Raw genomic sequence first — 15,727 nt, 5'->3', positions numbered from 1 at the left:
CCCCCTCTTCACCCTTTCCCCTCCATAAGTGTAGCATCCCTCAGGCAGCCCTGACTGCCATGAACAATAAGCAAATGGTTAACTTGCAGAGCTCACAATCCTGCTAGACAGGAGTCTCCCTTGGCTTACAAATGTTCTAAATCTCACTAACAAAGACAATTGATAGCAGGATTGTGACACCCCACCAAAAAGTCTCCCAAAGATCTTAATGTTAATGGCTGGTCTAAAGACAACATTGATCCAGCCGCAAGGGCAAGGCCTCCGGCAGGCCTGGAACACCCTGGCACCTTGTAGGCCCTCTTTAGCATATGAAAACTCCACTGAAACCTCCATTCCCCTCACCTTCCCCCAACAGCAGGGTACATAACCTGCCATCCCTCACAACCCGGGGCAGCAGCTCTTCCTGCCCACGGGTCCTGTCCCGTGCTTTAATAAACCACCATTTTGCACCAAAGATGTCTCAAGAATTCTTTCTTGGTCATCGGCTCCGGACCTCAGCCCACCAAACCTCACCTAGGTTCTAGAACTTCATCACCAGGATCAAGGCATGTTGTTGGACTCTAACAGAATTGGCCCAAGAAATGGATGAATAACAACTGCCAATAAAGGGGGGAAATAAAAGGAATAGAGGAACTAAGGCATTGGGGTTACTTTTTGTTTTTATGAGTGTTGGGAGTTAAGAAAAAAAAATGTTAAAATTACCTAGTGTTTTTTCTGAAAAGTCTAGTGCACTAGACACAGTGGGTTTTGTGGTCCTTGGCATTGACTCAGGTGTCACTGGAAGGTAAAAAAGACAACTTTACAAATTCAGATAAAATAATGAAGCAACCAAAGATCATAAGGTGCTTTTGTTGCCCTTTAGAATTAGTAACTGGCACATAAATTGACCAATTCTTTTCAAGTTAATTAAGGACTCCCTGGCTTGCCCCAGATGCCTGAGCTGATACTTCTTCCAACACTGCCTTGCTGAGTTTGGTCCACTTTCCCTGTGTTCCAAAAAGCACAATGAGCTGACCTTGGTGAAAGCACTTATTAATCATAATTTTTTCCTTGCCTGTCTTTTTCTTTCTTATTATCTCCAGGGCTCAGCACAATGTCTGGGGTATAGTCAGCAAGCATATGACAAATATTAAATGAATTAATAAATGGGCAAATTAAAGAATGACCCAAGGCAGAAAGGTTTATTGAGAACTATTACATTAAAGATTTCTCTCTTCCAAACGGCAGTCAGCATGCAAAGCTTGGAACTGGATTATAATTACGGCAAGGAATCATGCTCAGCCGCGAGACACAAAATAAACACAACACTGAATAATCAGGTATAGTGTTTGCCTAAGTGTTTCTGAATAGGAAAATTCTGAAGAAGGTTTGGCTGAGAATGAAAAAATCTGTAGACGCTCCCGTCAGATGCTGTGCCGAGGGAGGAGAGTATAATGGGAAAAATGGGTTGGATCTTTGGGGCAGAAAAGAACTTGGAGTCATCTACTGGGTCATTCCTATGTTTTTCTTGGTGCCGACAAATTATATTGAAATTAGAAAAATTACCTAGGAATTTTGTTTGAATAGAATATTCTAGCACCTTAGATAGTTTGTACCTTTGTCCTAACACCCATGAAGGTGGGGGATGGAAGGTCCATCTTCCATGTAGGTAGGAGCTGAGACTTCTTACTCTGTCAGGGAAACAGTCCTACTTGGATAGGTTTCTTGAGATCAAGTTGTTCTATTTCCCCACCAATCTTTATCTTTTCTGGACCAGTTATGAATCCAAGAGTTTAGTGCAAAGTAAATAATCACTGATATTTCAATTTATGGCAGTTTTGTGGATTAAAAAATTCACTTTAGATTGAACATGTTTTGCTAAATGTGGATTTGGGGAAATTCTGGACAAATGTTTGTTTTACTAGGCCCTGGGTGAGGTGGTACTGCTTTGGCAAAAACTTTGTGGTTCAGAGAGAATCACGTCCCCAGTGGGCCATACTTAGGCAGTTCATTCAAAGAAGAAATGCTGAATGTTTGTTAGTAAAGGCTGATAAACTATGGGGAAAATGTATCCCACATTTATTCTTTAAAGGATTTTCACTGAACTATTATATATTTCTTTATAGTAGGATTATTAACCTTCTATAGATTAATCTTCCATAGAACAATTAATCTAATTGTCCTAAATGATTCTAGGGTACTTTCATAGTTATCATGCTAATGGGTTTCAAAGGAATTATGGCATTTTGATAAACTGACCACTTGTGAGAGAAATGAAAAATGAGCTCACATCTTCATAAGAAAGGAAAGCACATGAACCATAGTATTACATTCTAGTATAAAAATATCCTAAACATTGAGGGGACAACTTTACTTAAAGTGAAAAATACAGCTTCCATATTATATATTGGGTCATATGAGTCCATAGTTCTTTCCACATCAGCTGTTTTTCCAAATGTGAAATTAAGAATCTACAATCTCTTATTGTTTGTGCTTATGATGAAAATTAATCTCCTAGTGGTCCTTCACCAGAAAAAAGTATAAACTCATCAACCATTTATCATTTTTCAAAATATTTATTCCCTCGAAGTTAACAACATAGGGATCTCATTACCTGTTATGGCCCGTGCTGGGATTTTTTCTACATCTGGTGTTTTAGATTCAGCAGGTAATGCCAACGTTTCATTCTTAGCTAAGAAGTCAGAGAACAATCAATCACCTCACTTCTTCATAACACAGTGCCCAAATAGAATTCATTCAAAACATCAAGTAAGAGATTATTTCAAAAAATCAATTTTGCTCTTAATTCTTCCCACCAGGCAGTCAACATTTCCACCAGGGATTCTTCAGAATTCCCTCTCATGAACTCTAGGTACTTCTTTAAGATTTAAATTGGCATTGGGATGAAGAAAAAAAAATCACAACATAAAGACAATTATCAAGTCATCCCTTTCACAATGATAATAGAAGCAAATCAGTTTTCAGTCTGTATTATGGAAGTCTACGATAGATTTTTCCATAGAGCTGATTATTTTCGGGAGTGTTTTAAGATGCTAGACACAGGTGTCGCAGGTGTTACTGTGTTTGCCATGTCTAACGGTCACAGGTGTATTTTGAATTCATGTGTACATGAGGTTGCACAGCATTTTTGCCCAACAGAAATGTTAAATACATTGTTCAAATTAATTGAGCAGGGCATAAAGAGAAGGGACTCTGAAATAACTAAAAAACAAGTCCAGTAGAAATTTTGGTGATTTCCATTCTTAAAATATCTAAATTTAATCAACATTTTTTTTTCTGTTGTAGTCACAGCTTTTGTTTAGAACCATCATGATTGTTAGCATAGGAAAAAAAATTCAGATTACAGATTTTTATGAACATTGGTCCTGTTATTTTCAAGGTGTACCATAGGAAGTGTTTCTTGTTTGTTTTGCTTTGTTTTTTAAGTGTGAGATTATAAGGTTTTTCTTTAGTGCTCTCCCTCAGGGTCCTCTTCTCTCTTAAGACATCTTTGTTAATCCTTCCTGTGTAACAGCCTACATTCTCAGTTATTTCCTTGGCTGACTAGGACTATTATTTATTTTGACCTACAAATCCTATATATTTTTTTATTAGTGATTTTTGTGTTAATAATCTGACCTTTTTTTTTGAATCCTCTTTTATTTCTTACTTATTATTTTTTTGAATTTTTATTTGTTATTTATTTTCAAGTTTTTAGTTAGTTTTCAATTAGTTAACATACAGTGTAGTATGAGTTCCAGGTGTACAGTTTAGAGATTCAACACTTACTTATTATTTTTTTTAATTTTTTTTTTTATTGTGCTGTTAGTCACCATGCAGTACATCATTAGTTTTTGATGTAATGTTCCAGGATTCATTGTTTGCATTTAACACCCAGTGCTCCATGCAATACATGCCCTCCTTAATACCCATCACTGAGCTATGCCATTCCCTTACACCCCTCCCTTCTAAACTCTCCAATAGAATATTACTTAGCCATCAGAAAAGATGAATACCCAACTTTTTGCACCAACTTGGATGGGATTGGAAGAGATTATGCTAAGTGAAATAAGTCAAGCAGAGAAAGTCAGTTATCTTATGGCTTCAGTTATTTGTGGAACATAAGGAATAGCAGGGAAGGTATTAGCAGATCCTATACTTTCAAACAAATGCTCTTAATTACTTAATTACTTTGCTTAATTACTTTGCCCTCAGCCAGTAATCATATTAGCCTATTGGGCTGTTAATGGCTGAGGGGGTGGGAGGTAAGCTACCTTCCCAAGAGACATTTGTATTCTTTACACGTCACAAATTCCTTACAAAGGCATACTATATTTCTAAATACATTATTTCAGATGTCAGAGAAATTGGTAGGTGAGGAAGATATTTGCATGAGAGAACTTTCATGTCTCTTACCAACCCATGAATATTCACCTACACTTTCTATAGACCACTAGAGTTCTGGCAAGAGCGGAGTAAAATGCCACAAGAATATGGTCTAAATCCCAGGAAATTCCCTTTCCTCTCTGATTCTTCTGTACCTTTTTTCAACACAGTTGTTTCCTTTCATTTTTGGCAGGCTAAGTCTTGTCTTTGGCAAACACTTTGTATGCCCCAGGGAGGGGTGTGTGTAATACTAGCTTTCTTGTTTACTTCTCTCATTATTCACACCATGTGTTCTTAGAACAAAAGCTATTAATTTCTTGATGTCCCATGATGGGACCTGCTGGAATGAGGAAATTATTTTTAGGATTTACCCCCTCAAAAAATAGTACTTTTCTGAATTGCAGTGTTAAATAACTTCAGGTAAGTTGACTTCTCCCGTGCTGGTATAAAGAACTATTTAACAGTATCTCTTTCCATTAAAAACAATAAACAACATGGGGGCTTAAGTGGGTAGGAGAAGAATCAATGAAACAAGATGGGATTGGGAGGGAGACAAACCATAAGTGACTCTTAATCTCACAAAACAAACTGAGGGTTGCTGGGGGGAGGGGGTTTGGGAGAAGGGGGTGGGATTATGGACATTGGGGAGGGTATGTGCTTTGGTGAGTGCTGTGAAGTGCGTAAACCTGGTGATTCACAGACCTGTACCCCTGGGGATAAAAATATATGTTTATAAAAAATTAAAAATTTAAAAAAAAAACAATAAACTTAAAATATAATTTTTAAATACAGTCTGTCACGGTGGCACATTTGATGGATTTGCTGGGCATTTTCAAAGATACTAGCTATTAAGCTCTTCGATGCATAAGAAATTTGTCATGTGTTAAATTTAAGATGGTGTTTCCACAGAAAAACAAGTCAAAAAAGATATTTTTTGTTTGCATACAATTTTTCTTTATTGAAATCACACTCAATCCTGAAAGTGTTTAGTGAATCATATCAGAAAGATAAAAGGAAAAACTAAATAAAGCAAATGCACTGTTTTATTCCCTAAAGGAAACAGAAAGACTGAATGGGTATTAAGGTAGTGCTTGGAACTTAGCAAAACCCCAAAAGTTTAGGAAATCCCACGCAAGACTAAAGAACACAACATGCCCCAGTTCAAAACTGACAGTGGTGGTCTGGGTAAAACTGCTCATTTTCAACCTCCTTCACAAATTCTGTATTTTGTAGTTTTGCTGGATGGATAAGGGGTCACATCAGCAAGAGACTGGTCAGTTCCTTTTTTGCCCCCTCCTTCCAAACAAGACTTTCCCAGGGGCAGGGCAGGGCAAGGCATATAGGCTCCGGGCAGGGAACAGGGGAGCACAAGAACACTAAGCACTGGATTCCAAACATAAGTTCAGTGAGGAAAGTTAATTTGGAAGGTTCCCAGATTTTAGCACAGCATTTAGATATTGCAGGGTTTGGTGACAGTTTTATACTTAAAAAAAAAAAAGGTGATCAAGTCTGATGTACAAATTAAAGAAATGATTAAAGTCACTCATCTACATTCTAAGAGGTAACTCACTCTGGGACAAATAATTTGTAGTTATGCCAGAGAGTAACATTTGGTCATTATGTGTTGACTGAATGTAGCCACACAGGGGTCCGGGGGTCTATTTCTGCACCCCCCACACAAGGTGGACATTCATTTATGGAAGTATGAAAATTCTTCTCTAGTGCCTGATTCAGAGAAAATATTCTGCATTTTTTAGTCTAGTTCAATGTCTACCACATCATGCCATCTCCTTCCGTATTTATCAATAGCTCAAGACCATCTCCCAAGACTATGGAAGGGTGGTTCTTAAATTATGGTTCCCAGGCAAGTGGCTTCAGTATCTCCTGGCTGCTAGTTTGAAAGGCAAATTCTCGGGTCCTGCCCCTCATCTACTGAACCAGGACCTCTGCAGGTGGGTCCTGCAGTTTGGGCTCAGAAGCCCATCAGGCTTATGTTCCATCAAGCTTGAGATGCTATGATATACATTACGAGGATCCTGACTAATTTGATATTCAATGCAGCAACTAATTTACCCCAGTGAGCACCGCAATTATTCCCTGGGCTCCCATTAAAGGGTTTTGTTGGGTTTGATTCCCAATAAATCATTGTGTTTTTATTTATTTTTTATTTTTTTAAAAGATTTATTTATTTGACAGAGATCACAAGTAGGCAGACAGGCAGGCAGAGAGAGAGGGAGAGGCAGAATCCCTACAGAGCAGAGAGCCCGATGCAGGGCTAGATCCCAGATCCCTGAGATCACAACCTGAGCTGAAGGCAGAGGCTTAACTCACTGAGCCACCCAGGCACCCCTCTTGTGTTTTCAAAAACACCGAAATTTTATCAAGCTCTTTGTACAAGTGAGAGGCAGTCAGTCTCAAGTAATTAATAATTCGAACACACCTGAACTCTACATTAGCTCTCATTGAAAACATCTCATGACCCTTTGACAGTACAGTATAACAATTTTCTAACAATCACTCTATCTGAAAACTTTACCTAGATAAATATATGTATTTTGGATAATTTGATAAATGTTCACTTTAAAAAAATATATAAACATACATTATATAATATATATTAATATATACAATATATAATAACTATTTACCTATAGAATGTGATTTATATAAATTTTTCCAGCACTCCAATCTCTCTGCCCCTCCCTGCTTTTTTTTATCATGATAAAATACACATAACATAGAACATATGATCTTAATTAACCTTTTCAGGTGTATACTTCAGTAATATTAAATACATTCATAATGCTGTGCAACTATCACCACTGTCCATCTCCAAAACTCTTCTTATAAAAGCGAAACTGTATCATTAAACACTAACTTCCCATTTCCCTCTTCCCTCCAGTTCCTAGCAACCACCATTATATTTCTGTCTATAAATTTGACTGCTCCAGGTACCTCGTGTAAGTGAAATTATACAGTGTTTGTCTTTTTGTGACTGGCTTATTTCACTTAGCATACTGTCCTCATGGTTCATCCGTCCTGTAGCATGTGTCAGAATTTCCTTCCTTCTTATAGCTGAATAATATTGCATTGCATATATACCCACATTTTGCTTACCCATTCATTCTTTTCAATCTGAGGGTTTTGAAGAAGGGGGGCGGGAGGTTGGGGTACCAGGTGGTGGGTATTATAGAGGGCACGGATTGCATGGAGCACTGGGTGTGGTACAAAAAAACAATGAATACCGTTATGCTAAAAATAAATTTTAAAAAATTAAAAAAAATTTTTTTAAATTCTTAAAACTCTTACTTAAATTCTGGTTAACATACTGTATAGTTTAGTTTCAGGTTTAAAATATAGTGATTCAACACTTGCATACATCACCCAGAGCTAGTCACAAGTGTGCTGCTTTATCCCTATCACCCACTTAACATCCCCCCACCGACCTGGTAACCCATTGGTTTGTTCTCTATAGTTAAGAGTCTGTTTCCTGATTTGCCTCTCTATCTCTCCTTTCCCCCTCTTTGCTCAATTGTGTTATTTCTTAAATTCCACATAAGTGAAATCATATGGTATTTGTCTTTCTCTGAGTTAGTTTACTTAGCATAATACCTCTAGCTCCATCCATGTCGTTTCAAATGACAAGATTGCATTCTTTTTTTGTGGTGAAGTAATACTCCATTGTGTATAGAGATCACATCTTTACCTGTTCATCAGCTGATGGACACTTGGGCTGTTTCCATAAATTGGTGATTGTAGATAATACTGCTATAAACATCAGGGTGCCTACCCCTTCATTTGTTGATGGACACATGAGTTGCTTCGATGCTTTAGCTATTGTGAATAATGCTAGTGTGAACATAGATGTCCAAATACCTCTTTGATAACTTTTCCCAGTTCTTTTGGTTTTATACCCAGAAGTAGAATTGCTGGATTGTGTGGTGATTCTATGTCTGATTTTTTGCAATAGCAGCTGTACCATTTTTTATTCCCATCAACAATGCACAGGCCTGTCCCTTACCATTTACTTTGAAATGCCCCAATAGCTCATTTGCTAGATTCCTTGGGTATTCTAGGATCATCAGTGCTAGTACTTAGTCACCACCAAGTTCAAAACTGGAACATTGCTGCTTACCTAACTGTGTCTTGATTGCATCGGAAATCTCAAGCATTATGGATGTAGGAAGTTTAACAGTGGTTTCATTAAGGCCTGGAATAATAAGATGGACTGCAAGGAAATATAATAGGGTAAGAGAAAGTAAGTGCATCATGACATAAAATAAAGCTCAGAGCACCAGGTAAAATAAATAAATAAATAAATAAATAATAAAAATAAAGCTTTGCACTTATATGGCATCATCAATTTTAACTCAAACCTAAAAAAATATGACTGTACTTTAAACAGATTTTTTTAAACGTTCAGAACTGAACTACAAAATCCTCCAGCTTTTAATCCATAGACTCAAAAATAGTAAAATGGCTGTTTAACATATACAGTGAACAAAATGCCATTATTAATAATAACTTTTAAAAGAGCAGTTTGATGCAGTAAGGACTCCCTCCTAACAACAACAACACGATGGGGCAAGTAAGATGGGTGCCATCATTCCCACTAAACGTGGGCTAGAGTTGTTTCTCTAACACACACTTGGCTCCTAGCCAGGCATGGACACAAGCCAGAATCCTCAATATCAAAAGGAAATGAACCAATATCAATTTAATAGATCTGCTAACAATGTAAAATTCCATAAGTGCCCTATTAACCAAAAGTAGCCTGACATGCTTACTCTAAGTACAGATACCAAGATACACTCACCCAGTATTGTTCCTCCAAAGGAAGTCTTATCTGGGGATTTAGTTGAAGCCCTGTGAGTAACATTCTGAATCACTGTGGAAATACAAAAGGTAACAGTATGATGAAAAAAAAAATAGGAAGCAGTAAATAGCTGTAATGTGAAGACATCTGCACTGGGAAGCCCTAATATAACTTTTTATTTAATATAAATTAACTCTTTGGACTGCTACACAGTCAATGAAAGGACTGGACGCCACATCTCACCTCACACCTATGACTTCAAGTAATGAAAGGTTATTATTCTAGCATAAAGTGCTCCGTTTAAATGAGATGAATATTTCCTTCCTCATCTCCATTCTCTGATGCCTTCCCAAGTTAAAGAAATAGCACAAAATGAGGCAATTCATATAGTAAATCTTAAAAAGTAAAAATGTATATTATCAAAGCAAGGAATCTCAATTAGTCCATTACTGACACTGCTTTGAGAATACACTTGAGACTATGTTTTCTTAAAATGTGTAATTACTTTAAGTGTCCAATTTCTTCTACCAAGGAACTTTCTGGAAATAATAGAGTCATTTTAATAATTTAAAAAACCGAAAGTCAAAACAAAAACAACTGGATAGCGAAATAAAATGGACATAATTCTTGAAAACTGTAGGTCTTTACTCTCCCCAAAAGGAGCACTAAATTATAATTTTTATTTCACTAATTCAAATATCCTGTTAATGATTTTCTTCACGTATGCCAACTTAACCCTGAACAAAGCCACACATTTTCAGATGGATTTTAAAATTTAATACTTATTGTGATTGCTTTGTACCAAAATTTTACTTTGGTAAAACACAACCAATGTGACTTGCCAAGACTTGGCCTATTGGTACAAGAGCCAAAATTATCTACTAACTTCTAATTTGCTAGAAGATACTTACTTCTTCACACCTTTGCTTTAAAATGATTGAAGAAATTGAGGGGGAAAAGTGCTATATTTAATTATCTCAGTGAAAAAGTGTATGAAAAATAGTTCTAAACTGTTAACTGTATTAGAATTGAAACAAACAAACAAAAAAGTAGGTCAAAACATGCATCCAGAACAGACTCATACAAATTACCTTGTTTGATGACTGTTATTGGAATTAGCTTCCTTGGGACATATGCTGGCTGAAGAGAGAAGACAGTGAACTTTTTAGTTAGTGTTAACTTAAAAAAAAAAAAAAAAAGATACAAGAACTGGAAATAGCCCTGTGTTATCTACAGTTGCTGGAAAGATCTTTAATGCATATATCTACCTGTATTCTATTGGACTCATTTGGTATTCCCTACAGATGTCCAAAGGCTTGAAAGAAGTGGTCTCGGCAGAACTCCCATTATTTTAGTTGACCTGGAAACTGCAGTGGAAGGAGCTAAGCCTTGCAAATAGACTACCAGGTGATTTCTCACTTCATTTGAGATGTGACTCAAATTATCTTTACATTTCTTCTCAAAAAGATGCCAAGCTACAGATTATCTTTTAAAACTGATTCATGTCTATGATGTGAGTATGCTCAGCCACGGCTGCTGTTGCTACAGATGACCCGACTTCCATGAACTCCTGAGACCAAGGATCACCTTGCCCTAGAAGGCAGAGCTGGGACTCAGATCCAGACATTTCTACCCCCAAATCCCATACTCTAAACCATTCTGCACATATTTATGCACAAAGGACCTCAACCTAGAAAGGCATCCCAGGACGCTGTGCCTGCTCTCCTCTCCCAAACTGCCTCAGACATCCCACAGGAAGTTTTGATGTCGTGGAGTGGATTGAACTAGGGACAGGTTTAGCGTTAACTTGAAAGCAGAGGCATCACTGGACAGAACTGTGAGCCAAGGACAAGACAGCTAAGGGAAAGACATGGGAACAAAATAAGGGAAGCAAATATATAAGGAAGAATTAGATGGAGTTAAAGAGGGGAGCATGACATTGATTTGTTGATGCTTGAATTAACCTGTATATATGATAAAGAGACTTCATGTACCAGACCTGTTAATAATCCAGGACATGCTGGGTGAGATACTTAACCACATAGGTGTTCAGAGTCGTGAGCAAGAGACTTAACATGCTCCCATTTTAGTGAATAATGTGCCTGTAATAAGGGCCACAATACCAAGCTTACTGTGAGATATTTTTCTTCTTGTATTAAGGTCCTTATGGTTAAAACCCACAAAAAATAGAAGTTTACTATTATCAGATTTTTCAAACTATTTATAGCTCTTTAGACTCAGTGCCACAGACTGAATGCTTATATCCCCTCCACCCCAAATTTATATGTTAAAACTTAACTCCCAACTGTGATAGTATTTATGAGTAGGGCTTTTGAGGAAATGATTAAGTCCTGATGGGTCCACCCTCTGAATGAGATCAGTGCTCTTATAAAAGAAGCCCCAGAGAAGTCCCTCTACCTTTCTACCCCGTGAGGTCACAGCGAGAAGATGGCTGTCTGTGAACCAGGAAGCAAGCTCTCACCAGATACCAAATCTGCCAGCGCCTTAATCCTGAACTCCCCAGGCTCCATAACTGTGACAAATAAATGTCTGTTGTTTAAGCCACCCAGTTTATAGTATTTTGTTATAGCGGCCTTAATGGACTAACACACCAGTATTTTCCTCTATAACAATCTAGCCCAATCTAATCTGATCCTAAACTAAGAAAATAATAAAAGATAAACACCCTTACATATAAATTATCACCACTGTGCAAAACAACTACATCATCCAAAAGCAGGGCTTTTATTAAATAAATCATGTTTCAAATTTTACATCTATTTACCAAAGTGAAAAATGTGCATAATATAAATAAATACAAAGATTATAATTATATCCACATCATAACCTGATTTTATAACAAGTATGTATACACAAATTATCAGAAAGAGATAGATCATAGGGTTTTTCTGGCAGTGGTTATTTTTTATAAACAGATTAATTTTATATACTTTCCTGTATTTCCTGATTCTTTATAAGCATGAATTACATTTTGATTAAGAAAAGATATTTTGGTCAACAGTATACAGTTACTACACATGCTTGTATACTGCATAGCTTATGTGCTATTGGTAAATAGGAGGATACATAGTATAATTTATACACAATTCTTCCTAGGCAAAGGAGAAGGGAATAGCAGAAGTAGTAGAACCTTCAATGGAAGAGGAAAAACATTCTTAGCTTGGATGTCACCCTTGCTGCAGGATCTCTTGTAGCTCTATCATAAGAAAGTTAAACAGGAGCCCCTGTACACAGGATCTTTTCCCAGAGGGGCTCTGCCTCACCTTGCTTTCACCTGTCCTGCTCTAGAGAGAAAGGGTTGCCAGCATGTGGCCTTTGAGAATCATTTGAGGATTTCATTTTATTTATTTTTTTATTTATATATTTTTTAAGATTTTATTTATTTATTTGAGAGAGAGAGAGAGAGAAAGAGAGAGAGCACAAACAGAGGGAGGGTCAGAGGGAGAAGCACACTTCTTGCCAAGCAGGGAGCCCAAAGCTGAACCAAATTCTGGGACTCCAGGATCATGACCTGAGCCCAAAGCAGTCACTTAACAAACTGAGCCACCCAGCCACCCTCATTTGAGAATTGATAAATGCCAGCTGTGCCAACCTCCAGCCACATGGGAGCTGCTTACAGGAGGAACCACATTGCCTTTCCAGGTACTAAGAACCATTTTTGTTAGAGCTGTTGCTACAGTTCCAAAGATTTTTGAATGGCTTGTTCTCCATCCTTATGAGTCCTGCTATTTAGTGCACATTTTGCAGAATGGTAAGTTTTTCAGACACATCTCTTTAGCAGAAACACCTACAAGTTGCTGTGTTGATTGCTTTGGAATTTCATTATTTCAATTTTTAGTTCCTTTGCTGTGATGATTTGTTTTTAAACAATTTTTGACAAAGACAAATGGAAAATAGCCCATTCTTCACATGAACAGCATGAAGTTTCTCTTTGAACTCTAACTTGAGGATCTACCAATGTTCTATTAAGATGATGACAAGACTATATGTACAGTATGTGCTGCCAAAAAACGAGGAAATAATTTAGCTGCAGGGTCCAATTCTTCTTAGACCTATAATTATGCTCTTGCATAATCTGCAATCCAAAAATGCATCAGGACTGGACTCTTGAGCAAGTAGCTGCCTCTCTGTAAGTAGGGTTTTTAGGAGCATCAGGAAAATACTCCTGCCTAAAATGTCTATGCTGAAGGCTCTAAATTGCCAATGAGAAGTTGGCACTATGCATCCTTTCCCTATGTCTTCTTATAAAAGTGTAAGGGAACATGTGCTACTGGGATCCACTGAGAAAGGAAATACTGTGATAATTTCCAAGTTACAGCGTTTAGCCAACTGCAACACAATTTTAATCAAACTATTTCATGTACAGTGTTCAAAACGGTGCAGTAACCCTTCCTCGCCATCCTAGTTTTGCTCTTATGCCTTGTCCCTGCCGGCTCTCTTTTCTGTGCAGATTTTGCTGACTCCCATTCCTGTTGCAAGCCTTCACCACCATTTCCTTCCACAGCCCTTGTCCTCGCTTCACGGAGTCACTATTTTCTGTGTGTTTACTGTATGCCAGGAAGTAAGCATTATTTACCTCCTGCCTTAGAAGAAATGTGGCATTTTATTTTCCTGATTTTTAAGATAGCCTGTCCCTGAAGAACAGGTTGTACTATATCCTGAGCTGGGGAACTAGTTAAGGGAATTCACTTCTACCACGGACAATGTGGCTGAGTAGCCAGTGGGGAAATTCTACAGGGAGAGGATGCTTTTATGGTAAACAGCAATGAACTGAAGACCGAGTCAGCGGAGTTTAGTCCTGGTTAGGGAAAGCCTGTGCTTACCTAGAAATAACCAGAACGGTAGTAACCATACGGGATGGGGGACTTCCTATTCACTCTGCATTATACTAACTTTCTTCTCATACTATCTTGAAAATTAGCTTTAATATATGTAGTGTTAACACTATTCATGTAGGCTCTTCTTCACAGTCTTGTCTATTTGATATTTTTGTGGTGTCAGAATATTCACTACAGATTTATTTTCAGGTCCTAAGATAAAAAAGCTGGGGCCATTTGGGGCATGGCAAGGGTTGCTCAAAATCAGACTTCAATGGTTTAAGAGCCAAACCACATGAGAAGAACTGGGGCCTGTTACACTGTGGTTTTAATTCATTTTTAGGATGTTCTAATGAAAATTATGAAACATATTGATTTAATCTAATGTCCTACTTGCAAAAGTCTTCATATTTCTGGTCATTTAGGGAAGAGTCAGAATACACCTTTGATAATATTACTGGCCTAGATATAAATTTTTCAAGTTTCTGCTTAAGACAACAATTGCTAAGAACAGAAGGACACCAGATATATTAATTGTACACATTAAGGTATGGGTGGGGACCACATGGCATTGCTCCCTATTCACCCCACTCATCTGGTAACTGTTACACTTTAAAAATTGACACCACTTCTCTTTTTGCCAATAATAGGCATGCCTTTAAAAAGATGGGTGGATCTCTGATGGAAAAAAATGGAAGGGTGAAAACAGATGTCATATATTATGGGAACACTTTTTCTAAGGAGACTGGAATTAAATAATTAAACTTTTATTTTAAAATTTCTGTTAAATGCTAAGTACTTCAAAAACAGATTGTTTAGGGGTACCTGGGTGGTTCAGTTGGTTGAACACCCGCCTTCCGCTCAGGTCATGATCCCAGGGTCCTGGGATTGAGCCCCACATTGGGCTCCCTGCTTAGTGGGGAGACTGTTTCTCCCTCTTCCTCTGCTGCTCCCTCTTGCTCATGCTCTCTTACTCTTTCTCAAATAAATAAATAAATAAAATCTTTTAAAAAATGATTGTTTAGCTAGTGAACTGATAAAATAAATACGTTTTTTAAAAATATAGACATAACGTATTAAAATTAGGTCCTTTCAGCCATTGTTCTAGATTGAATCATTTTATATATATATATGATATTACATTATGTACTGATTATATAAATATAAAATAAAACCTAATAGTAAACATTAGGTTTCACCTCCATAAAGAGTGTTCTAGAGTCTCATGAGTGAAACAGCAAAATTACGATAAATGTGTTTTTTCTTTCACAAGATCACGGATCTCAAGTAATACAATTTATATAGAAAGAATCACTGTTTTGTTTATGCACCTTGTCCCTATTTTTCTGAGGTATAGGTAGGTAGGGATGATACTTAAAGTGCTGGACATGTGGTAGAACAAAGGCACCAACCAATCAGAAGAGACCTCTGCTACACTTCCCAGCACAAGCGCACCGCCGCTTGCCACTAGAACACATGGTTAGATACAAGAATTACTTATTTAATGTGACCAGATGCTTAAGATCAGACTTCTTTAACATCTGCATTTTTAACATAAATAGCTATCATCTAAAAATAGATAACCTAAAGTTCAAATAGTTTATACCTTTTCAAATATCTCTGTTTAGAAGATGCTAAGGTGTTTTTTTTTTAAAGATTTTATTTATTTATTTGACAGAGATCACAAGTAAGCAGAGAGGCAGGCGGG

The 15,727-nt window shown here is 37.2% G+C and overlaps 1 protein-coding gene across 16 annotated transcripts in view; it reads right to left on the bottom strand.

Moving 5' to 3' along the window:
- ABI3BP (ABI family member 3 binding protein) overlaps nt 1-15,727 on the bottom strand; it is a 252,672-nt gene that overhangs the window by 128,393 nt on the left and 108,552 nt on the right. For all 16 annotated transcript variants that reach the window (XM_059392066.1, XM_059392067.1, XM_059392070.1 and 13 more), the window contains exons 7-11: nt 10,273-10,321; nt 9,182-9,253; nt 8,501-8,593; nt 2,594-2,671; nt 703-777 (exon numbers count right to left, since the gene is read on the bottom strand). In XM_059392066.1, coding sequence (XP_059248049.1) covers nt 703-777; nt 2,594-2,671; nt 8,501-8,593; nt 9,182-9,253; nt 10,273-10,321 — 367 coding nt within the window. The remainder of the gene's footprint in view (nt 1-702; nt 778-2,593; nt 2,672-8,500; nt 8,594-9,181; nt 9,254-10,272; nt 10,322-15,727) is intronic.

Source organism: Mustela nigripes, chromosome 2 (genome assembly GCF_022355385.1).
Source record: "Mustela nigripes isolate SB6536 chromosome 2, MUSNIG.SB6536, whole genome shotgun sequence".
NCBI classification, from domain to species: Eukaryota; Metazoa; Chordata; class Mammalia; order Carnivora; family Mustelidae; genus Mustela; species Mustela nigripes.
The sequence above is the reverse complement of the archived record's forward strand: the minus strand, read 5'-3'. Positions and strand labels throughout refer to the sequence as shown.